This window comes from Micropterus salmoides, unplaced genomic scaffold (genome assembly GCF_014851395.1).
Source record: "Micropterus salmoides isolate LMB-PRFRI ecotype aquatic unplaced genomic scaffold, ASM1485139v1 Ms_hic_scaffold_10, whole genome shotgun sequence".
NCBI lineage: Eukaryota > Metazoa > Chordata > Actinopteri > Centrarchiformes > Centrarchidae > Micropterus > Micropterus salmoides.
In genome coordinates, this window is record NW_024040041.1 from 10,425,447 (window position 1) to 10,450,975 (window position 25,529).

At 41.2% G+C, this 25,529-nt stretch overlaps 3 protein-coding genes across 3 annotated transcripts; 2 read left to right on the plus strand and 1 right to left on the minus strand.

The window, feature by feature from the left end:
• Positions 1–244: 244 nt before the first annotated feature.
• On the minus strand, positions 245–7,903 carry si:dkey-110g7.8 (GTPase IMAP family member 8). Its single transcript, XM_038695386.1, has 6 exons — positions 6,638–7,903; positions 5,284–5,839; positions 3,694–3,791; positions 3,388–3,519; positions 2,564–3,154; positions 245–2,399 (listed from the first exon to the last, which is right to left on the minus strand). Exons 1-6 carry the CDS (start codon positions 6,666–6,668, stop codon positions 2,326–2,328), a joined length of 1,482 nt encoding a protein of 493 aa, XP_038551314.1. The 5' UTR covers positions 6,669–7,903; the 3' UTR covers positions 245–2,325.
• Positions 7,904–9,000: 1,097 nt separating this feature from the next.
• On the plus strand, positions 9,001–19,542 carry adsl (adenylosuccinate lyase). Its single transcript, XM_038695407.1, has 12 exons — positions 9,001–9,243; positions 12,361–12,564; positions 12,780–12,824; positions 13,113–13,192; positions 13,437–13,608; positions 13,703–13,749; positions 14,003–14,093; positions 14,228–14,297; positions 14,416–14,563; positions 18,656–18,836; positions 18,941–19,117; positions 19,365–19,542. The coding sequence occupies exons 1-12, from the start codon at positions 9,100–9,102 to the stop codon at positions 19,449–19,451; spliced, it is 1,446 nt and encodes a 481-aa protein (XP_038551335.1). The 5' UTR covers positions 9,001–9,099; the 3' UTR covers positions 19,452–19,542.
• Positions 19,543–20,332: 790 nt separating this feature from the next.
• On the plus strand, positions 20,333–24,487 carry tmem150b (transmembrane protein 150B). The gene is given in 4 exon segments (XM_038737596.1): positions 20,333–20,401; positions 21,333–21,357; positions 22,304–22,416; positions 24,222–24,487. Coding segments are annotated over 4 exon segments (399 nt in total). The 3' UTR covers positions 24,414–24,487.
• Positions 24,488–25,529: the final 1,042 nt, after the last annotated feature.

A 25,529-nucleotide genomic window follows, 5' to 3' on the forward strand; every position in this document is an offset into this window, starting at 1 on the left:
CCTAGGAATGTAATTATCCACACAGGCAGTATTTCTGTGGGTGGCAGACAAATCTACTTGCTACCGCGCCACCAAGTGATGAGACTCCACAATTACTACTTCCACCACAGAGTTATCCACTGCATGTCAGAATAATTATGACTTTTGTCTTGTAGGACAGTACTGCAGTCCGTCGATGAGAGCAAAGTGCACGGCAGATTAAAAAATAGGTCAATAACATGATGAAAGCCAAACATACACAACAATATATCCATATCTTTTATTGTCTGAGGATGTGCAGAGTAGCGATGATGCAATCACCATTTGGGAAGGACCACACAGGAAGTAACGTCACTTTGGCTACAATAAAGTGGTAGAATCTACACAGTGAAAAATGCTTGGCTAAAAGTACAATGGAACATATTTTACACTGTAAATATACACGGCTTATACAATATATTCACAGGTGAAGTGGGACTGTAAGACTCCAAATGAATGTTTTAAACATCATATCAAATTGTCAAGTCATGCTTGTCACTTAGTGCTGTGTTAGCCTACATCACAGGATGAAGCACAGAGTCAGTAAAGCATAGGGGAAGCAGTGTCAGGGTTTGTAAAAATAAAATTTAACAGCATGGCAGTGGTATCGGTCACACATTATATATGCTTTTATTTGTACATTTCAGAGCACGAATTCTCTTTTTCTTTCATTTTTGCAGTTGTAAAGGTAGAAGATGTGATGTTTTACCAGAAATCCCCATATAGACTTGCTCAAGCAAGAGTCAGGGGAATAAGAAGTGAGGTTGCCTTCAACTCTATAGGCACGCGTTGTCCTGCATGCGATGTCTTAACATGCCTCTGAGAGTTGAATACATATATATATTATTTTTTCAAAACGCCGCTGTCGACGTCAGGAACAGATGTCTCGATGATGTAGAAAAAGGTAGTAAAAGCCCTATTTGAGCTCGAGTGGTTCATGAGGTTATGTTGTTTCTGTAGCATGCGAAAGCTGGATGTAGCCTAGAGGGTACTGCCCTGCCGCAGGGCCGTACACCCACTCTCACGCTTTGATGCTGAGGCACGTAGCTGTTTCTACCTTGTCGATAAATGCACTGGATGTGTGACCAGAGACAGCGAAGCGGAGCCAGCCCAAGCTGCTCCGCGGGGATCTGTGACTGCACACAGTTTCAGCCTTTCATTACTGTTTTTAGAGCTCCTCCAGTGCATGAATGCTACAGCAGAGGTGAGCTAAGAATGACTATATTTCCTTCCTTCCTTATTCAACTGATCTTCTTTAGCACAAGAGAACCAAAATGAACCAATTCCAACCAAAGTGCAAACAATGACTCTCTTCTCTCTCTTCAAAAATTTTTATTTTTATATGACTTACGTCTGCAGTTTGGCAATCAGCATTAATCAACAATTCTTTAAATGTACCAGATTTTGTCCTGGAGGAAGCATTTCAATCCTGACTCCCTGAGCAGAAACTAACCAAATGTTACCGAAAAGGGATTTAGTATGAGTCATGTGAAAGAGCAGAGCCTTATCGTATTTTTCATGTCTGTACTTTTACATCTAAAGACCCTTCTCACTTCTTTTTTCTGTTACATTAGTGTGCACACGTTCCAGTACACGTTATTATCTTTTGTCACACTGTCCACGTTTTGGTTTGGTATATTCACTCAAACCTTTTCCTTTGAACGCTTGTTGATTCAAACTACTTTGAACTGAATGACAGAAATGGCACTTGATGCAGAACGGGGGATGACGTAAAAGTCATGGTACAAGTCACACACAGAAACAATCCTCTTAGTCTTACAGTAACCAAGAGTGACAAACTTCTGGCAGACCTGAGTCCTACCACCCAATCTCACTAGTCATGATAATATTGCCTTTTTAAGCATATCCCTTTTGGTTTTGATTTTACGCTTTCAACTTGTAATACAAAGTTTATCAGTGCAGTCTGAACATAGTTACAATGACGAGTAATTCATTACTCCGCAGTGTGGAAAGAAGGTCTCTTTAGCAGCAGTTGATATCTGTGTACATGCTCATGGACAGGGACTGAACTCTGGTCCCTTGAAGCAGAAGCAGGATATTCCTCCTCCTCTTGGGTTCGAGGAGTGTTTGCACTCTCAGTCCGGGGTCGACCTTTGCTCGGCAATCAGTGAGTTTGGTCTTTACAGTTCTAACAAAAAGCTACTCATTTAATTTTCCCGAAAACTCTTCAGAGTCTGAACAGGATATCTAGATGAGGTTCAAGTTACACATGGTGATGTTTCGGGTCTGCTGGAGACTCAGAACGATGATAAAAAGCGGGACCACTTTCCTTTTAGTGCGAGCGGGTCACTGCAGCTGGCATCCTCGACAGTCGTCCTCTGGCTCGGTGTTGTCAGAAGAGTATGAGCTCTCCTCGCTCACTGTCAAATGCAACACATACATTAGATGGATGTATGGTAAGAAATTTCAGTGGTTGGACACACAGACATACATGTACGTTTAGATATGTCTGTTTTCACTGCAACATAAGACAGAAAATATAAATACAGGAAAATATATGTGAGAATAAAATTGTGTGACTTACACCACTCGGTCTGTATGGGGAGAAAAGCCTTGTCACCGTTCTCTCTGATCATCTCCTCTATCTTATCCAGGAGGACTGACACACTCCTGTCCTTTCCAGGAGTCTTACTGTCCAGGACGTGGTAATAGTTCCCACAGAATTCGAGTAGTCTTTGCAGCTCCCGCCCACCTCTCAGGATGTGCTCCTCGATGGGCGTGCGGCCCAGCCAATCACCACAGCTGAACAGCACCATGGTGTGGAGGCACGCAGTGTCACCGAACAGAGTCTCTATGTGAGCCAGGAGCGTTCGCCGCTTCCTGGCAGTGAGGGACGAGACGACGGGGAGGACCAGCAGCAGGGTGTGGGGTCCAGGTCGCAGGAGGGCAGCTCCGCGCTGGGACTCCTGGCGGATGCGCTTCGGGGTTCGCCTCACTGAGAACCAATCCCAGCCCGGGGTGTCGACAATAGTGATCCGACGACCGGAAACGAGCGCCTGCCTCCTAAGGCACAACTCCGTCTCCTGGCCTGACTCAAAGTACCGACGGCCCAGGATGGAGTTCCCCACCGAGCTCTTTCCAACGCCCTTCCAGCCCAACAAGAGCAGTCTCAACTCTGTAAACCCAGAAAGACAGACAGAATGGTAGACAAAGAAAGAATGAGACGAGGAGAGTAAGATGGGGAGAGAAAGCAAATCCATTAGGAATAAAATAATTTACCATCTAATGAGTAAACTGTTTCCCAGAACACCAACAGGTCTTTTTTCCTAGGAGCAGTATTATGGCCGCATGACTCACTCACTTACACACATCAACACTCACTAACACACACATCCAGCTCCCTCATACCTCTGGGAGGTCCTCCAATCATCTGCTCCCTCTGTCTAGCGTGCTCCTCCATCCTCATCCTCTCCTCCTCCAGAGCTCTCCTGGCCTGCTCTTCTTCCAGTAAAATCAACTCATTCACCTCAAAGTACCAGCCTGCACGACAGCAACAAAACATTATCCACTGTTTCCAATGACTTCTATAACACAATTAGTGTAATTACACGTCATAATACAAAAACTGCAGAAGTTAAGTTCCGCATACAGTACTATTATTTTGTGTATCACCGCACAAGATTCGAGGAACATCACTTAATGTGAAAAACAAACCTTGGTTGTCAGTTATCATTTCCTCCACCTTTTCCATCAGCTCGGGTACTTGTGTGTTGTCTTCCGTGTCTTTCCGAGTGTTGTCAAAGGCGTGGTACCTGCAGGTGGAAGAAACAAATTCTTAAAGGATTCACATTCTCCACTTTTACTCAATAAGGTTCACTTTAATGTAAAAACAATTGTATACTAGGGTCGCACCTAATGGTAACAATTTTTTTTTACCTAATAGAACAATTAATACATCCAAAATAAACATCAAAAGCTTAAAATACTCTTACTGTTTTCATCATCATATCTATAAAACTGACACATAAAATAATTTCCTAATCACTGCTGTGTTGATATTGATGATGATATTAATAATAATAATAACAGACCTTATTTGTCAGATACCAGATCAGAAAAGAAACTGGACCTAGATTAATATAACCACTGTATGTTCACCCTTCCCTGGACTGGAAAACCTGTATTTGGACTGAAGTACTCAACTTGAAACTTTATTTCATCACTGGAGTAATATGCAAGATAATCACTGGCAAATTAATTTTTCCATCAGTGTGGGTCAAGAAATATAAGAAACGATTTGTAGTAACGTTAGTTTAAGCCACAACAGCAACGGTGCAGACATTACTTTAAACATGGGGGCGATGAAGAAACATTTATAAAAGCAATTTTAAGTGACTACTACTTACAGAAACACGTTCCTCGTGTTGTTCATCCTAATATATCGTGCTTGTGTGGGGACAAAAAGTAAACAGGATTTGAGGTGCTGTCTTGAAAAAGGGCTCCAGGATGATTTTGCTTCAAGGGTTTGTGCATAGCAGTTGTACTGCAGTGATAAGCCATTTCCAGTTTACAGAGCACCACATTGTTGATTATGTCGAAGTAAAAAAAAACCTGCTGATGTCATTGTGATGCCACCAGGGTTTTCTCAGTTTTGGCTTGAGACTTTTTTTTAACAGAAAGCCTTTAACAGAAATCAGAAACAGAGTGCCCCTTTCATCTACACAAACGAGATTTGATGGTTTCAAAAGATCAGATGCGTACAGACGCAGAAGTCACCCTGTGAAAAGAGTGCGCCACTGATTTAGTGAGGCACTCCCCCATAACATATCCGCCTCACCATGGACAGAACAAGAGCTGTCTTTTTTTGTCCCATGCATTCTTCTTCCTTATCAAAACCTGGCACCCACATTACCCACAATGCAACTCAACTGCTAACAGTTTAGTCAGAGATTCTGTGTGTAGCAGCTAATGTAGCCTCGAGCCACAAGCATAGATGAGGAGCGGGAATGACATCACTTGAGGCAGTTGATCAGACTTCACACACAGCTCCCTCTGGAGCCACAGCAGGCTTTACAGCATGCAGTAGCACTCGCCAAGACCTGCAAACAGACTTTGATATGTAAATAAAATCTGCTGTCAATTGAACTGCTGCTGCACTGTTGCTCCAACCACAAGATTCAGCTATTAGTTGTGATTGTTTTGCTTGCACAGGGCTAACAAAGACTTGACACAGATGTGTCACGCAGACATTAGAGCAGACGTTTGTGAAATCAAAGAGAGAGGGAGAGAAAACAGACATGGTACCTGCTTCCACATCTCTCCACCAGCCACTGCAGGGACTCTCCAGTGTTCGCTATGTGCTCCTCGATGAAGACACCGTTGGGCAGCTTGTCCATCCCAGTGAAGACCACCATGGAGTACCTCCAGGTCCCTCCGCCCAGGGCCCCCAGCTGGTCCTCTGCAGCCCTCCTCTGGATGTCAGTGAAGGGCTGGGTTACCGACACCACCAGCAGGATGGCGTGGGGTCCGGGAGGGCAGAGAATGGCCCCCATGCATGGCCCCTCGCTGTCCAGGCTCGGCGCTGGTTGCGCAGGGCTGTCTGACTCTGCGCCGGCGTTGTCATCATTGTCAGCTTCGGTGTTCTCTTCCGGGTCACTGGGGATGGCCCATGGCGGGGTGTCGACCACAGTGACCCGTCGCCCGTAGATCTCTGTCTGGCCCACGTTGCTGTGTGTAGTCTCTGTCCCTGCGTCGAAGACCTCATCCCCCAGGATGGTGTTGGCGGTGGAGGTCTTACCAGACTGTGGTCCCCCCAGGATCAGCAGTCTGCGCTCAGGGGGGTGTCGGCCCCTGGGATCCCCTGGTGAAACACAGAAAGATTAGACTGGAGGTTCACCACAAGGACGGGTTTGTTAGTTTTATTTTCTGACTGCTGCCTGAAGCACAGCAGTTGCCCCCCCCCCACAGGAAATTATCTTTACTTTATTATTCTGTTTAATCCCCTCTTCTGTCTCTGAAGTGATGTCTTACGCCCACAAGAGGAAACTTCTGCGCTCTTTCAACTGCAACATATAGTTTTGTCCTTTTCCAACTCATGGACTCTCCCTCATTTCTTCTTAGACTTCCCCCGTGTGCCCTTCTTAGATGAGCTCATTGCTACATTTCCATAACTACTTTCTCTTCTATGCTTCCTTATCCCCTTCTTTTCGCCTAACCTTCCTCCCAGCATGCCTCCTCTTTGTTTTCCTCTGGCCTTCAGAAAAATTGGGTCAGAGAGGAGGGACGTTGGACTCCTTCCAGACAGAATGGCATGTGGACAGGATATGATTTACTTTGAGTAAAAGTTACATGAAAAAGATAAATGTTTTGATTGCAGAAGAATATGAATATTCAGAAAAGAACGACTCATGCTCTGTGTGGATAACAGGAGGGAGAGATTATGGAGGAAGAGAAGGAAGTTTACTGATTTACCCTGTTACTTCCTGCTGCTGACACTTTTCATGTGAGCTGCTAAACACAGAAGTTGACTCAAGCAACAGTTTGCCAGTACTGTGAACAAACATGAAATGGGTCTGAGAGTTTACCCGGATGCTGTGACTGAACGAGGACGGGGAATCTGCAGCGAGGTGTGCAGCTAAAGGATTAAAAGCCCACTTACCTGTGTCAGAGGCAGAGGACACAGCAGCCATCTTGTGTGTGGAACCTCTGGCTTCCTCCTCCTCGGCACCCCTCCTCCTTCTCCTTCTCGCCTCCACGGTGGATTCCTCTTCTTGCCTTTTCAGAAAGCGACGGATCCTGAGTGGTGTGTGAAAGGCTGACAGCTCAAATGCTTCTTGGCTCTCTCTTTCACTCTAACCCTCATTCTACTGCAGTGTAACTCACTCTATCTTCTGTCCCTGTGTCTACCCCTTCCTCCCCTTTATCTCCCCATAAATCCACTGCCATTCAACTTCTCCCCTCTTTTTTGTATTACTGTTTTCCACACCCCCTCACCCTACTATGGCTCTTTTCCGTCCTTTCCTCCCTAGCTTCTCTCCTCTTCTCCTCGTCTTCCAGCGCGCCTTCTTTTATTTATTTATCTGTCCAAGCAAAAGCGAAAGATTGTGCAACGCAATAGACAGGAAGCCAAATCCACCCCTGCTGCAGCAGCTCGGGGAAGATGTCTCGTCATGTTTTCCTCAAAACAGAGGAAGCTGATCCTCCCACTTGCTCCTATCACACAGCAGCAGCAGCAGCAGCAGTGTGGCACTGTATGCAGACTGCAGTCAGGAGGACAGATAGAAAGATGGATAGACAGAGAGAGAGAGAGAGAGAGAGAGAGAGAGAGCACTCTGTTCTCTGTTTACAGCTGGATGTATTCCCCAGCTGCTTCATCATGCACAAACACAACTATTTATATGATGCCTGCAGACACAGAAATACTGTGAAGCTTGGATGAGGATGTATACCGCATGAATAGATTTAAATCCTGATATAAGACACGTGCAGCCATGGCTTACATAATACATTTAAAAAAATCCTACAAATAGCAGATGAATTGCATAGGATTCAAAGCACTGTCACCTTAGTGTGAATCAGGACCATATGTGATGTTGGGCACAGAAACGACATAAATCATTCTGACTGTCTGAGCTCATCCTTGGCTCCCTTCCAGTTAATTATGTGCGCTATATGGCAAAATGCATTCCCGGACCCTAGGAACATTACGTAAGACATTACTGGGTCAATTCGTTATGCACTTTAAAAAAAAGACCATTTATACATTTTAACGTTTGCTGACGCACTTTCAGGTATTGAAGCGTTGTTTTGTTTTTTGAACAGACCTGAAGAGCAATTAGGCGATGACACGATAGCGGCACTGTGCCGTAGCCTACCGGTCACATCAATTGTCACATTCAAAGCAGACCTGACGACGTTTAGTTGGCAGCACACCGCTGCCTTCTCCATGTGGCTGGCTTCGGGTGTTCTGACAGTTTGTGGTACCTATCAAGATGTAGCAACTACGTCTACTTAGTTCTGCGCATGCGCATTGGTTAGAGTTTAGACCTAATCGATTTGCATAAATGTAGCGTTTTTCGACAAGGAAGCATAAATCGTCAGAACACCGGCTGTTTCTAAAAAGTGAACCAAAGAATGGGAAGAGTGTGGGAAAGAAAGAACACCTGACAAGTCAGTAGCCTAACGTTGTATGGGAAGCAAAATTTTGTAGATGTTTATAAAGACGGGTCCAAAGATGAAGAAGATACGGTAGGCATAGGAATATATATACTGTAGGGTTTCAGTGTAGAGGTATTCAAAATGAAGTCTAATAGCGAAGATTTAATGCTAGAAAATCCATCAAAGTTTATTTACACTGCTGGGTACCTGCCTTATTATATACTGTCTATGGTACCGGCCAATTTATAGAAGGGAATGAGTGAGCATACAAAACAGCTAAAAAATCAACCTGGATGTTATAAATATACCCCTTTGGTAAAGGAGAAGCTCGACGATCAAAAAAGAAATTGCAGGACAGGGTGGGCATGGATTGGAAGGAAATTTACAGTGTGCAGTAATCTATCAGTGAACAGGGTGTGACTAGAAGGAACAGAAGGGAAATGACAGATTTAACCAGTCTGAGGTCGACCACACAGAGTTAACTAAAAAAATGTTTTTGTTGGGTAAGAGTCAATCAGATGAATGTTTGTAATGTAAAATCACGGAAAGTGTAGAACATATATTGTTATATTGTTACATTGTCGGGAATATAAGGATGACAGGATGAGGCTAAATCAAAAGATGTCAGGCAGGAAGGAAATAGAGCCTTGAGGGTGTATTTGGAACAACAGGAGATGGAGTAAATGACCTACAGAAATCTCTCGTGGAATAGAATATGGTTATATTAAATGATTTATTTATTTATTTTAATTATGATGTGAAACAGTATCTTATCATAACTTATGCTACATACTCCCGTACAGTAGGTGGCGGTAAGACATGGTTGCAACTATACCATAAACCAGAAGAAGAAGAAGCAGAAGTAGCAGAAACAGGAGGGAAGCAAACCGCTGTCTGTCTAGCTGTGTAGCTGAAGGTGTATGGTTTCCGCGGGTGTTTTAGTGGATACCTTGTCTTACAAATATGGAAGCAGCCGACGACTTCATGAAGTACCGCTCCCCGCTGGTGTCGAGATATGCGAGCAAAGAAATGGCGTACAATTTCAGTGACAGGAAGAAATTCACAACCTGGAGAAAACTGTGGATATACCTGGCCAAGGCTGAGAAGGTTTGAGACTTTGTACTACCAACAGGCCTAACTTACCCTGTGTCCATGCTAACATTGTGCGTATCTACGCACTTTTGTCATGCTTTATCAGTCTAATGAGCTGAAGTTTGCGACCTTCAGAGAGCCCTATCATGTTCCCTGCTCTAAATATAGTGTTAAGAAAGTCCCTATTTAAGAGCTCTGCATGGTGTTCAGGCAGAGTGCTGTGTCTACTCCTTCTACCCTTTTATATAGTCAATCCTTGTACCATTCAACAAGCAGAACAACACATATCATAAATAAGAAACAAAATAGTTCGAGCAGTTCTAGGCTGAGGGGGGGACTTGCATTCATAAAAGCATTTTAACATTGCGTTTACACAGAAACAATTGAATGAATGTAATGTTTCACCTAATTTATAAATGCAATAAAGTTTCCATTTGATGCCAAATAGCAACTGTTTCCACGGACTATTCATAAAAATGGAGGCAGGTGTATTTTAAAATAAGATACTTAAATTTAAGTATCAAAATAAAGTACAAAAAACAGCAGCCATGCCGTTTATCAAAATAAACTACTGTATTTTTGTATTTCAAAAGTACAAAAAATACTTTTCCAAGGTACCATGAAATCACTTACCAACTTTCTATCCATCGACCTATTTGATCTATCCCTTCACCAGTACCTTGACTCAGCTGATTAAATGGGCAATGTTTGTGAGGAACAGCTTTTCTCATGCAATAAATCTGACACATGCAACCAGTCAAGTATTCACATATCCCTGTGGTCCCCCAGATGAAGGTTAGTTTTAATTAGTTAGTTTTATTTTTTTCATGCACAACCCACAAAAATTTAACATATAGGCTGGAAGTAGCAAATTAACATTAACTGTGAGGGCTGCTACTCTGGTAAATGGTTAGAATGATGCGTAATTGCTAAATGATTTAGCCTAGGCTACTAAAACGATTTTCATCAACCCTTTCAAATACAAATGACAAAGTCCTATTTTGAATTTCAAAATACGTATTTTAAATACATATATCAAAAAAAACTGCCCATCCCTGTCCCGCGCCAAATACTGTGTCTGCGGTCTTTTACTATGATAACCATGTTGGTCAAAACAGCATCACTATGCCTCACTATCTGAAAGTATTACACATTGATTATATAAATAAGTAAGCTCTATGATGTTTACACTGTGAAATATTCAAACCCAAGACTCCACGTTTTGTGATGTTGCACAACTCCATCAAATGGAAATATTCTTCATGTGTTTCTTTGGAAACCTGTGGTCTCCACTAGAAATTAAAATCCATTTCTGGGGAATTTGAACAAGTTAGGCTGCACAGCGTGAGTCTGTCTTGATGGCCCCTGAAACATTTAGCTCCCAAACCAAAGAGCCATGCGATTCCCCCTGGACAGTTTTAAAACACAAAAGGTCAAGGTTTATCAAATAGACACAAGTAATGTTTAACTAAGCAGAATTTTGCATTTACTTGATTTCAAAATATCTGTTAACAATACTCTGCAAGCATCACAAATACCCAAACTTAATTATGCATGTGTCATATTGAGGAGGACAGGACTTTTAACTGTTAACGTATCCTTTCTCACATGACCTGTGTGAGACACGCACACACACTTAGACGTAAACTGTCTGTCCTCTCGAATGTTCTTGTATTTTTAGATGCTCAGGGGGTTTAGCTTTGCTACAGTTTGCCTGTGCAGCGTTAGTGAGGCCTGTGGCTACGACTGTGTGTGTTTGTGTGTTTTGAAAATAGCCTGCAGAGAATGTCACAGTAACAGGAGACCGCCCCCTGAGAGGCTGCATTTAACCATCTTAAGCCATGCCTTTCTTCTATATTATAGTAGTATATAATAGTAGCCTTTATGGTGTGTTTTTCCCCTCAAAACTGTTTTTATTCACCTTTTTGTGCAACTCCTGTGTTGAGTCACTGTTTGCTTGGAATTGACATCGAACTGTGTTGTAACATGGAGGGAGAGAGAAACTCTAATTTCTCTATGAACCCATTCTGTAATCCCGTCCCATGACTGCTCTGTCCCAATAGAAAAAAACTGTAATGTAATCAGGATATTGAGTGCTTCTCACGAGGAGAGCACATGCCTGTCAAAAGTCAGAAAGGATAACTAATGTAATCATCCAGCTCTCTGTCTCTTATTCAAACTATTTAAAGTGACATGTGATTGTCAAATAAGTTTACAGGCCATGTCACGTTTGCCCAGATTAGCTGCTTCTTAACTAGGAGTGTAACATAGTTTTCAGCATTGATTCCTCTCCCGGTTACTTTTTGATAATTATTAGCCTTTGAAATTTAAAATATTAAATGCCCTCCACAGTTTCCCAGAGCGTAAGGTGACGGATTTTGTTAGACCAACAAATAAAAACCCGATGATATTCAGTTCACTATGATAAATGACAAAGAGAAGCAGCAAATCCTCTCGTTTGAGAAGCTGAAACTACAAAACATTTTTCACATTATTGCTTGAAAAATTACTGAAATGATTAATTGATTATCCAATAATATTTTTTCTGTTAACATATTAATTGACTAAGCTTCACTCTTAACAGAAAACCCACCATTACTTAGTTGCAGACATATATTTATATTCATTATAATATTATATTAACCCGGAACTACCTGTTTTTAAATTGCAATCAGTATCATTTTCCATAGACACAGTTAAGGCGTGGATATACATGCTTTTAAGTACGCTTTTGCGCACGCAAGATGGCTGCCACGCGTATCCTGTGTTCCTTTGGAGCATACATTGTGCGCGTCTCGCGAAGAAAAGGATCAGCAGCAGACTTTAAAAAACTCCTGGAGCCATTCCGCAATTACAGAGATCGTTATGATGACATTAAAATCAGAACCTGCTCTAGTGTCTCTATGTTTGGTTTGTTTGCGATGTCCAAATTCAGATGTTGTCAAGGAAGACAAGTCATAAATCATCTCTTTTCTAATAGACTTGCAGAACATTTCCAGTGTTCAAACCTTTTACAACGTGGATTCAAAATGTTTTGCCAGTAAACCAAATTCCACTCTAACATATCAAATTCACCAGTGGACAGGCTTTTTTCCCCCACTGAGCCACTCTTTCCGTCTTCATCCTCCTCAGGCTTTGGGTCTGCCCATCACGGACGCCCAGATTCTGGAGATGGAGAGCCACGAAAACGACATTGACTTTGCCATGGCGGCAGAGGAGGAACGGAAGCTCAGGCATGACGTCATGGCTCACGTCCACACCTTCGCACACTGCTGCCCCACTGCTGCTCCCATCATCCACCTCGGTGCCACCTCCTGCTACGTGGGAGACAATACTGTAATTATGATTGCCAGCATATACACAAGTACAGCCTGCATTATTCACTGGATTACATGATCAATAACTGTAAATATTTTGGATATGTCTTGTATGTGTGCCTTTTGGGCGGGGGGAAAAAACAATTCCCATATAGAAAATATATTTCTCGAGTACAAAGTGCTTTCTTTAAAGGTTTTTATGTTCTCTAAGTCTTTGTTTTTTTTTTTCCTCAGGATCTGATCATGCTGCGGGATGGATTTGAAATTCTCTTGCCTAAGGTGAGGCTCAGCTGTTTGCCAGAAAACATGCACACCCATCCAGTTGTGCAGCCATGAAATTGATGGGAACAAGGGCACAGTAGGGCTATTTTGTTCTTTTTCCCCCCCCGCCATGCCTCAGCTGTTCAGTAAAAAAGTCAACAATGTAGATTTTTTTCCAGTATGTTGTCACACCACACATAGAATACAACAGAAATAAGCGTGGCATGTGAGGGTTGTATGGGCATAAGTAATAACAGTGAGTTATGCAATAATTCAGTGCTAAACGTTTTGTTCTTCTTTCCACAGCTGGCCAGAGTCATAGACAGACTGGCAAACTTTGCAGAGAAAAACGCTGACCTCCCCACGCTTGGCTTCACACACTACCAGTGAGTCTGAATCCAGCTGCACCTCTGAGAGGGTCGTCTCATCAGATGCAACCTGTTTGCTGTGTTTAAACATGACGTTATCAGTTTCTTCATATGAAGAACATGCAGTGTTTATTTTTTTTTCCTTCTCTTCCTTTTTTATTTTATTTTTATTTTTTATTTTATTTTACATTTAGGAAAAAAGGAAAGAAATCCATTGAGATTTTTTAATCCTGTTAATCCTGATGTCCTTCTATGTCTACAGGCCTGCCCAGCTGACCACGGTAGGAAAGCGAGCATGTCTGTGGCTGCAGGACTTGGCCATGGACATGCGGAACCTGCAGCGGGCTCACGATGACCTGCGTTTCCGGGGGGTGAAGGGGACCACTGGCACCCAGGCCAGCTTCTTGCAGCTCTTTCAGGGGGACCATGACAAGGTCGACAAAGATGATGATATTTAAACTCCGATACATTTGATTGTCATGGATTAGAATGAAACAATTCTAAGGTTTAATCATTTTCTTTCACCAGGTGGAGGAGCTTGACAGAATAGTGACAGAGATGGCAGGCTTCAAAAAGTAAGCTCTGTGCTAAAATGAGAGAGATTTAATATTCCTACCTGTAATATTTAGTAGAAACATGTCTGTAAAGTAAAATTGAAGAAATGTGGTTCTTAATAAGACACGACAAGCAGAAATGGTGACGCAGTTTATAACAGCAGTTTGTATGAACTATTACATGCCACAATCAAAGTAAGGGTGTTGCCATTTAACAGGTTATAGGGACTTGCTCTGTTATTATCCCTGATGATGTTGTTCCCACGCTACACAGAGCCTACCTGGTGACTGGACAGACATACAGTCGTAAGGTGGACGTGGACTGTCTGTCCAGCTTGGCCAGTTTGGGAGCTACTGTTCACAAGGTAAGCTGCAGCACCTGGAGATGTATAAAGAAATGCTGTTTTATGGAAATCTGCACTGCTGTTTCTCTGACTTCAAGTAGACTTGAAGATCTTAGATCTTAACATGTAGCTCATCTTCGATCTGTCTTCTGTAGATCTGTACAGACATCCGCCTGCTCGCCAACCTGAAGGAGATCGAGGAGCCTTTTGAGAAAGAGCAGATAGGTAAATTTACTCGCCTCTTACAGCAGGATCACTTTCAGAAACCCAAACACTGATTTATCCTGTAATGCACGTAACGGCACAAACTGCATATCACCATGAAGTTGTCGTCTTCCTCCAGGTTCAAGCGCCATGCCCTACAAGAGGAACCCCATGCGTGCAGAGCGCTGCTGTAGCTTGGCCAGACATCTGGTGGCACTGATGGCTGACCCGCTGCAGACAGCCTCGGTCCAGTGGCTGGAGAGGACGCTTGACGACAGCGCCAACAGGTAAGCCAGGAACCCAGACAATAAATTGCTATTTTTTAACACTTAGATTACTACATAATCCCCAACAGTAACACATTCACCCACAACAGCCATAGTGGTAGATCCCCCCTTCCCTCCTGAACAAGCTATTACTGTTTAGACGTTTGATAGTGAAACTAAGAAAAACTTATACCTGTTAAATTTGCAGCTTGGTGCCCTGTACCTTCTGCCTGAAAGCATCTATTCCTACTTGTAATGAAAGATGTGTTTTGGGTCATCTGTGATTTTTTTAGGCCTTGCTTCCTCACTGTCTCTTCTAATATCTCCTAAAGTGAAGATGGGGGCAGCATATCAGTTATTATCTCTTTTGATCTAGCTTTAGAGTTGTGATTTACATTTCACAGTCAGGTTACCATACCATGTACTGATGCCATATTGAATAATGGATTCAATGGCTGTCTGGTAAAACAATTGCATGATGCTCTTGTCCACTCCATGGACACTGAGCCTTTGCAAAAAATGCAAACTCTTGCTAATACGTAAACAAACTAACTCCATATGCTGAGTCCACTGCAGCTGAGAACCAACCTGTATGTAACCTGTTCAACTCCCCCCATTAATTACGACTGGGATCAAAGACAATTTCAATGGTTGAGTGTGTAAGTTTTAGTGGCATCTAGTGGTGATGGTTGCGAATTGCACCTCACTCACCGCTTACCCCTCCCTTTCCAAGCATGTAGGAGAAGCTACGGTGGTCATTCTTTGTTTCAGCAATAACCACAGGTTGGTTTGGATGTGCACACATTCTTCAATGTTTAAAGTAGACTTATATCAAAGCAGGAAACAAGGCACTCTTCAAAAGATTCTCAGGCTCTGGTACTGGGTGTTTAAAGTGAAACTGCATAAATAATTTTCAACATTTCATGTGAAATATGAAAAATTTTTAGGAGCATTTTTACATTTAAACTTATACTAGACTGATTCCCTCCCTTAGCAGGAGTTCAGCTTTAATGTTTGATGATTTATCTGTGTTGTATTATTAGCTTGTCCTTTGAATTGCCAGTCAGAATGTAAAATCTTACATTTTCAGTCAGTATGAAGACAAAAGCTATATATACAGGATATAGGGTTCATTGCAATGTGAACCAAAAAACATATATGATTTTAAATGGACATAAAACACAAATGTGTACAATTTTTAAAACTAAATTTAAAAGTAAACAGAAGGAGAGAAGGCCTTTCGACGTCAGTCCACCAACCAACAGATACAGACGTCCGGCAAACTGAGGAGGCTTCCCATGTCTCTGCAGCTCTCTGGGCACCACACCGGACAGATGATCCACACTGTGACTATGGGAGGAAAATAACTGTAAAAAATGCTTCAGGTAATGAAAAATATAAAGTTAACTGTAAAAGATGGCTCAGTTTACGTTGATAGTACTATTATGTCACACATGTGGGAGTAAATGAAACAAGGTAGCAACACCTCAAAATATAGATGACAGTAAGATAAACAGTAAATCTTATGTTGTGTTTTGAAGACAGAAAATGCAATATCAGCTGTCAAATGTCAAGTAGCCAAGACTAGTAACGTACTTACAGTTTACGGTGTGTGTGTAGCATGCGTGGTGGTGGCTTCATGACCTCAACAACCACTGATCTCTGAATGAAATAAACATCTTGTAACAAATATAAAAGTGCCTTTCTCTCTCAACAGTCATATTCAAGACAATTATCTTGCAAAGTGCTGTCGATTGCAGTACTCAAATCAAAATAGCGTTGTGGGGAATAACAGTCTTACATGTAATGTCAAGCTCTTAGGCGATAAGTTATTTCTAATGTTTTTCAAGCTAAATAGCCACCATCATATGTGATCGAACGCTAGCTTATTAACCTTATGACAAGTAACATTATAATCAAGTGACATCCAAATGAACAACTCCATGACTATAGTTATGTGAAAATCAAAATACAGGTTAATTGATTTGCTTCACATTGTTCGTTTGAGTTGTATTAAGTAACAAGTTAAAAACTGATTCATGGTAACAATTAACCTTAAATCCCAGGTTTCTGCAAATCTCTGAACAATGTGTTGCACATTACCACATTTATGTATTTTAAAACATTGAAGCATTTTAAACCTTGTGTTGTATAATCGCAATATCAGATAGTTGTTTCAAGTTTTGTTGTATAGTTTCAGGTTAACTTGCCTCTAGTGTAAGCTGCTAACGATGCGGACACTGGCTACCATCCGCCAATCATACATGTCCCCGGGGGTTTAGCTGACTATCTACCTCTATGCTAACAACTCAGTGTAGAATATAGCTGTAGCTGCTTAATCCAAGAATGCTTGATCGCGTTGAGCTTGGCGGGCATGGTTTCAGCCCCCGATGCACCTGAGCTCCACCCAACCCCCGCCTCTTTGCCCATTTGTGGAAGCGCAGTGCTACGCTCCTGATATGTCTATGGCCAAATGAGCTTCAAAACAGCTCTTCGTGCAACCGGTCAAAAATCATTATTTTCCCATTGGCATGGCTTTTTTGGAACAGGGATAATAGCTTTTTCATTATATTGTTGTTACAGAGAGCTTGATTTTCCCGTGTAATGCAGTGTTTGATCTCAGGCGTAATGTAGTCTCTATTGTTCGGACATATCTTGATGGTCCATTTTGGCCCTATAGTATCAAATAAATGTTTCCTATGATCGCCTCAGTAATACTGTCAATATTATTATTATTATTAACTTGATAGAAAACGTCCCAATCTGCGGCCAGGAAACAACCACTTCCCTATACTTGTCCTGCCAGACATTGACAGGCTTGCTTATTTTAAGGGCGGACCTGAAAGTGGGAATCAGTTGGATAGTTTTGTGGTCCAAGTTTAAGAGGTTGATCCTAAACTTAGCAGCTTTTAATAATGCCATAGCATTTGTTCAGTATTTTGTTTTTCTGTGTTCAGTCTTTGACGTATTTCGGGAATCCTGGAAGAGTATAGTCCCATTTTACAATGATTGAAATCCCCAAGTAAAAATATCAATGTGTCCGGTTTGTTTTGGAGTTGATGGTGAACGCAGTCCGCTAATACTGAGGCAGCCTTGGATGCGTTCCCACTAGTCGGGATATACACAGACTGTCTCCGGGCAAATAATCTGATTGTAAACTTAAGCATATGAGTTCAAGGTCAGGGGTGCTTGTTTTTAATTTTGTAATTATTACACCAAGAGTCCTTCTTGAAAACACAAATGCCACCTCCACTCATTTTCCCTGAGTTAGTGTTCCTGTCCATGCAAATATTTAAAAAAAACAAAAAAACCCAAACCTATACCTGGATCAGTTGATCCGGAAATCACCCTGAACCCAGGTCTCTGTGAAAATCATGAGGCATGACTCATGTTATTCATTGCAGACCCTTGTGTGTTCATGTACAGTTCTTCCATCTTGTTCCTCAAGGAATAAACATTGCTGAAAAGTATTGATGGCAGTGGCAGCTTGTTACCCCTTCAACGGACTCTATGTTGAACACCACCCCTCCTCGCTTCTACTGCCGGCTGCCTCCACACCATCGTTTCAATTCTTCTGTGGTGTAATCCAGTAGGCCCAATTTTGGTGTAGCTCTTCTTTCCCTAGGGATAACAGCCATTCCCTAACGTAGACCTGCGACACCTGGTCCCCTCCCTGGGGAGCAGGGTGGTAGCGTATTGCATGCAAACACCTTAGGGCAAACAGATGCTATGCTGGTCCTTTTTTCCATATATTTGGATATCCTTGTGTCAGCCTCCAGTGTTACTCAATAAGAAGCTTTTGTCACTGAATCTTGGCTCTGAATAGGTTATGGGTCACACAGAAGCTTTTTCCTCCCTACTACTGTAACGGTGTCTTTACTGGACTCCCTAAGAAATTCATCAGACAGCTGTAGCTGATTCAGAACGCTGCTGCTAAAACCAAAAAGTATCCTGTTTTATTTTCTATTTCACCCTTTTAAAAATTATAAGTTTTTTTTATTTATTTCCCTTTGCTGCTTTTGTTTTATGTAAAGCACTTTGAACTGACTTGTTGTTGAAATGTGCTATACAAATAAACTTGCCTTGCCTTGCCTCCTCCTCATTTGTGTGCAGGAGGATCTCCTTGCCAGAGTCCTTCCTGACAGCTGACATCATCCTCAGTACTCTGCAGAACATCACAGAGGGACTGGTGGTCTACCCCAAAGTCATTGAGAGACACATCCGCCATGAGCTGCCCTTCATGGCCACAGAGAACATTATTATGGCCATGGTGAAGGCTGGAGGAAACAGACAGGTACTGGTGCAGATTATGTTTGTAGCGCAGTACAGTTCACTGTGTCTTGCTGCTGTGTAGTCAGCTTTTGTGCATAAAAAAATAACCTCTTTCTACTCCTTCAGGACTGCCATGAGAAGATTCGTGTTCTGTCCCAGGAGGCAGCAGCTGTGGTCAAACAGGAGGGTGGTGATAACGACCTGTTGGCCAGAGTCCAGCGAGATCCCTACTTTGCCCCCATTCTGGGGCAGCTAGACGCTATACTAGACCCCAAGACCTTTATCGGTCGTGCCCCCCAGCAGGTACAACACAAACAGCCCCTCATCTTTATTCTAGCGGTCATCATGAATGCTTCTCCGCCTGTACAAGAGCTTTCAGCCTTGTTTATTTTTTACATATCTGTATACATAGCAACATGCTGCACACTAGCTCAGTTTTTTGCTGATTGATGTTAAAGCTGAACAAAGTGCCCAGAAGCCCATCTAGAATATAAAACTAACGGTGTTTAATATATTCTGTTCTTTCCTTCTGCCGCATACTCTCGTCCAGGTGACCAGGTTCCTGTCTGAAGAAGTACGCCCCCTGCTAGAGCCTTACAAGGCCAAGATGGATGTCAAGATTGAGCTTGAGCTCTGACACATAAACACACACGGATACAGTGAAGAATACAAGCCAAGACATTTCATGATGTTATGAAGCCTCAATAAAGAACAATCATTTAAATTAATGTATCTCTATCGAGGTGTTTTCATTTCTGCTGCATTTGAATAAGAAATATAGAATGCGAAATGTTTTCATGTAAAATCATACCTAAAGTTACATTTTGTAGTATAACTCTAATGGTGATTAATAATATTGTGGGGGTAAATTATCTTAGTAATTATTCTATTGTCTCCATTGACAGGGAGCAAGAGTCTATTTGCAGCAAGGGTTTTTACAACCGGCTTATATAAAACCCCTAATCAAATACTTAAGTGAATTATTAATCCACCAATTTATTACAGTTATTAATAATTCTGCAATCATCCCCAGACACCACGGCCTGAAAGTGGTTGCTGAGACTGTTTCACTCATTACAATTTAAACTGTTAGGAAATCCAAGATCCTGTTTAGGCTTTGGGGTTTGTTTTCATGTTAAACGGAAAGGACAGGAAATGCATTAGAATTGGGAGGAATTTGTCAAAGAGGTTGTAAATCTGAAAAAAACATGGCTCAAAGTCCAGCCCAGCCCTTTAAATAGAAACCGTCATGTTACCATACCTGATAGTGGTGATTGTTCCCAATCCAAGAATGAAGCTTTTTAAAATATTGTGTTATTTGTTCTTTATCCCACAGCAGCCCCACACCTTAACAAATATAACCATCATATTTGTGGTATACTGCTGGCACGAAGTTGATTTATCATTACATGCGTGTACAGAGGGTGTTTTGTTTTGCTTTACCCATACTTTGTTAGGGAAAGTTGGCGGTGGTGTAAGTTTCCCTCTATATGAACCCAGCAGCAGCTGTACTGCAACATGTGGCTGTGGGCATTGCTCCCAGTCTTCCTGGCTGTCTTTGGCACTGTAGGCATTTGGACTGTGTGAGTATTTAGCTTCCAAATTTATGAACACATTCTTGCTTGTTTTCATAGAGACTTGCTATTTTATAATCTTATCTCAAAACTGAACCACAGAGGAGGAGGTAGGTCGGGGGTTATGTCTACAGAAGCAAAGAAGCATTTACCATTTCAGTAAAGCCCAGACAGTCATCATGGTTCAGTACCATTACAAGGCTGTTTATTAAAAAATACAATTGCTGAATAAAAATTATTTTGAATTATAATTAAAATTGGTAAAGACAGCAAACAATTTACTATTTATTTGTGTATATTGTAATGCTATGCTTAGTACTTGTGCCTGCCAGTTGGTAGAAGATAAGTAGTATAGGGAATAAGGGGCAGTAAGGAGGGACCCAGCAATAAGTTATATGTATGTAAATATATATACATACACACACACACACACATATATATGTATATGTATATCTACGTAATATATATATATTATATATGTCTGTATATGTATATATATGTGTATATGTATATATATGTATATGTATATATATATGTATATGTGTATGTATATGTGTATATATATATGTATATGTGTATGTATATGTGTATATATATGTGTGTATGTATATGTATATATATGTATATATAATATATATATATATACACGCATATATCCTCTTGTCTTCCTCCCTACTGTTTCTGTATGTTTACCCAGTATTTATTGATACCCTGTCTATACTAAACAACTTAATATGATTTTGGGGACATTAATATAAAGCAGTGGTTCCCAAAATTATAATATGAATTGCCATAACACCTACATTTATAAATTACTGATAAAAAAGACTACAAACCATGAATTGAACTGTATATGCTGTCATTATAAAAGTATGGTTCTCACTATCTCATAACGAACTTTCACTGAAAAAGAGGATGTAGAAGCAATAAGGAAATACGCTCAGTATGTCAGCTGGAGTTCAGGGTGCGGTTTACTTGGAAGCAGTGATCCACAGATGAGGGAGAGAGAAAAAGAAAGACAATTTCTCTCCCCAACCTGCTGGAACAACCCCCCTGTGTTCTGGGACCTCTTGATTTCTAAATTAAGCACCACATAGCATTGTTATTCATTTCACTTAATTTCACCCAATAAAATCGGGTCCTAAGTTTGAGAAAGATGTTTGATAAAGCATTACCATTTAGATTTATTTAAATTCACAGTGAGAAGCATGAACATGTTACAGTTTACAATTAAATTGAATTCATAGACCTATCAACAGTTGTAAAAAACATACAAAGTGATGCCAATTACATTATCCAATGTGGATTAAAATTTAGGTCATACTGACTTGGTTGAAAATACTTCAAGACATTCTGCCTCTCATCAAAGATGCTTCATTAGTATTGGCAGGGAGTCCCAATAATATATCCTCTGTGAGGTCGTTATCAAGTTGATGTGTACCACTTGCTTCCGTTGGAGTCATCCAAGGCCAAGTTTGAACAACTGTTGTTGGCATTGTCACATGATGATGTGACAAATGTGAGCGTTTTTGTTCAATCTCCCAGGAAGAGATGAAAGGACAGGACTGTAAGTGGTGGATAAGTGGTGTCGCAGATCTCCTCCCCTGTTGAGAGATTCCTTTAAAACCATCTGTCCTCCCCATCCAGAATATGAACGTTGTTCTCGAAAGAGTACACACATATGGAATGACTATGTTGTTTTGTTTTCTCTTCTTTTCCTTATCAGCCATGTTGTTTGTGTTCTTCCTGGATTTTGTGGCTGTTGTAACAAAGGTCCAGTTTGGAAATCCAGGTTGGTGTGATTTCTCTCTGTTCACGCTGAAGTGAACTGAAACTTTGAAAAATTGAAAAACCCCTGTTGGCTTCCCTTTACAGAGACAGCAAAAATGTCAAGGTTATTTATTAGGTTAACAAGTTCATGTTGAATGATGACCATTTTCTCATTCTCCTGTTAGTCAGTGTGACACTTACAACCCTCAGAGCTGTCTCTTCACCCAGATCTGCAACACCTGCTCTGTTTTAGGCAAGGCAAGGCAAGTTTATTTGTATCGCAACAGCAAGATAATACAAAGTGCTTTGCATAAAACTTAAAAGCAACAGGGAAATATAAAAAAAAGGTTTAAAAGCATCATAGGAAAATTGAAAAAATACACATTAAAATATATTAAAGCTATAGTGCAGTGTACAATCAGGGTTAAAAGAGTTAAATTGAAAATAAAAACAGGCTGAGGGGTTGAGCAAATGTTTTAGGCAATTGCCGATATTTTTATGCCATTCTTGCTAGTAGGCAGTAAAGTTCTGTCCGTCATGTGCTCTAGCGTTGGTGAACCTGCTTCACCATTCATTTAAAGCTGCTATAAATCAGGACTGTAGCAATCAAGTCTTCCCCATGAAGTCTTTCACATTTAATTTTATTTATTAATTGATAATTAATATGTTTGGTCTGTTATTACTCTCATACTATGGACAGATTAAGGAATTGCTTTTCAGAACACTGTGTGTGCAGCACTCCTCACATTTGCAGTATCTCACAAAAGGGAGTACGCCCCTCACATTTTGCTACAATGTAGTGTGTAGTGCAAGTGTACAGCTTGTATAACAGTGTAAATTTGCTGTCCCCTCAAAATAACACATCACACAGCTGCTGGCAACAAAAGCGGGTACACCCCTAAGTGAAATTGTCCAAATTGAGCCCAATTAGCCAATTTTCCCTCCCCAGTGTCACTTGACTCATTAGTGTTACACGGTCTCAGGCGTGAATGGAGAGCAGGTGTGCTAAATTTGGTGTTTTTGTTCTGTTATTATGGCACCTCATGGCAAAGAACTCTCTAAAGATCTGAAAAAAATAATTTTGCTCTGCATAAAGATGGCCTAGGTTATAAGAAGACTGCCAAGACCCTGAAACTGAGCTGCAGCACGGCGACCAAGACCATACAGCGGTTCAACAGGACAAGTTCCACTCAGAACAGGCCTCAAATTGGTCTGCATGGCTGTGGTCCCAGAAGGAAGCCTCTTCTAAAGATGATGCACAAGAAAGCCTGCAAACAATTTGCTGAAGACAAGCAGACTAAGGACATGGATTACTGGAAACATGTCCTGTGGTGCATGTGTGGCAGCAACCAGGTGAGGAGTACAAAGACAAGTGTGTCTTGCCTACAGTCAAGCATGGTGGTGGGAGTGTCATGGTCTGGGGCTGCATGAGTGCTGCCGGCACTGTGGTACTACAGGTCATTGAGGGAACCATGAATGCCAACATGTACTGTGACATACTGAAGCAGAGCATGATCCCCTCCCTGCGGAGACTGGACTGCAGGACAGTATTCCAACATGATAACGACCCCAAACACACCTCCAAGACGACCACTGCCTTGCTAAAGAAGCTGAGGGTAAAGGTGATAGACTGGCCAAGCATGTCTCCAGACCTAAACCCTATTGAGCATCTGTGGGGCATCCTCAAACGGAAGGTGGATGAGTGCAAGGTTTCCTAACATCCACCAGCTCTGTGACGTTGTCATGGAGGAGTGTAAGAGGACTCCTGCGGCAACCTGTGAAGCTTTGGTGAAGGAAAATAATAATATTGACAGTTTGGGCCCAATTTGGACATTTTCACTTAGAGGTGTACTCACTTTTGTTGCCAGCGGTTTAGACACTAATGGCTGTGTGATGTGTTATTTTAAGGGCACAGCAAATTTACACTGTTATACAAGCTGTACACGCAGTACTTTACACTGTAGAAAAATTTCATTTTGTCAGTGTTGTGTCATGAAAAGATATAATCAAATAACCCATAACACTCTTGCTCACTAAAATCTATTATCCCTTTCACAACTTAGCAATCAGTCTTAAAGAGAATTCATGTTTTGGGAGCATTACTGGCTTTCTTCCTTGGCTTGGCCTACTTCTGGGTACAGCTGTTTCTGACCTATCGGGCTCAGGCGTCACAGGACCGAAGCTGGGCTGGGCCTGCCAGGGCGACCTGCTGCACCCTCTATACCGCCCTGGCCATTGTTAGTCACACAGAATAGGAAGGAAACTAACAGTATAGGACAAAGTATATTAGGTAAATATAAAATTCAGGCTAAGTTGATTCTTATTTCCCTTCATCAACGCCACCATGTTCCAAATGTGTTAATTTGAAGTGACTTTTAAACTGGATGTTATTTAACACAATTATCTTACAATTTTATCCTCTTTGTTGTTCTATTTCAACCTTTATGATACAGTAAAGAATAAGTTGACAAGCTGGATTCTTGAGTGCATGAGCATAATTTCTGAGAACTGGTATAGACTAGATAAAAGATGCAGTATCTTTCCAGTCTTTCTAAATGACAGATTTAGTTAAAAGTGAATACACTGTACATGTATAAAGCGCTAGATGTAAGGCATCTATTTTGAAAGGCTCCTCATATTGTTTGTGACCTCATAACCAATAAAACAGGAACAGGTAACTACAGACAGAGAGGTACAAAAGGAAGGGGCTGAGAATACAAAAATGAACTACATCTCACACAAAAGTAACATGCACCCAAATATCCATTTTGAAAAGTGTCAATGAACCTGTAAGGCAAAAATCCCATTTTTACGACATTATTTATTGTCTGTCAGTCACTCAAAGAGGAGTTTCTGATATTACTATTATGTATTTGGCATTTTGAAAGATGCAGTATTTACAGATGTGTTTGAAAGCTGTATATTTGTATGTTTTAACTAAAGCTGTACTTTAACCTTTTTGAACATTTCATCTCATACTCTGTTTAAAGTGTTTATAAGATGAATCCTTTACCTTTTAATGCTGTCTTGCCATTCCATGATGAACCCATAGGGACAGTAAAGAGCACATTATATCTCCATTTCTTTTAAAATGTAAAGTTTGGTTTACTCACATAAGACAGAAAAGCCCACAACTCAGAAACTGGAACTAGAGAAGATTAGACTTGAGAAATGACTTGAACAATATTCAGTTCAGTATCAAAATAGTTGCTTATTGTTTTTCTGCAATCGCTTCATTGACTTACTGTTTCGCAAGTCAGTGATAAAACGTGTCTTGGCCTAAACAGCAATTAATGTAAACTAACACATGGTGGCACCATTCAACTATCATTAACTCTGCACAGTGTTGTGACTTCTGTTCAATATTCACC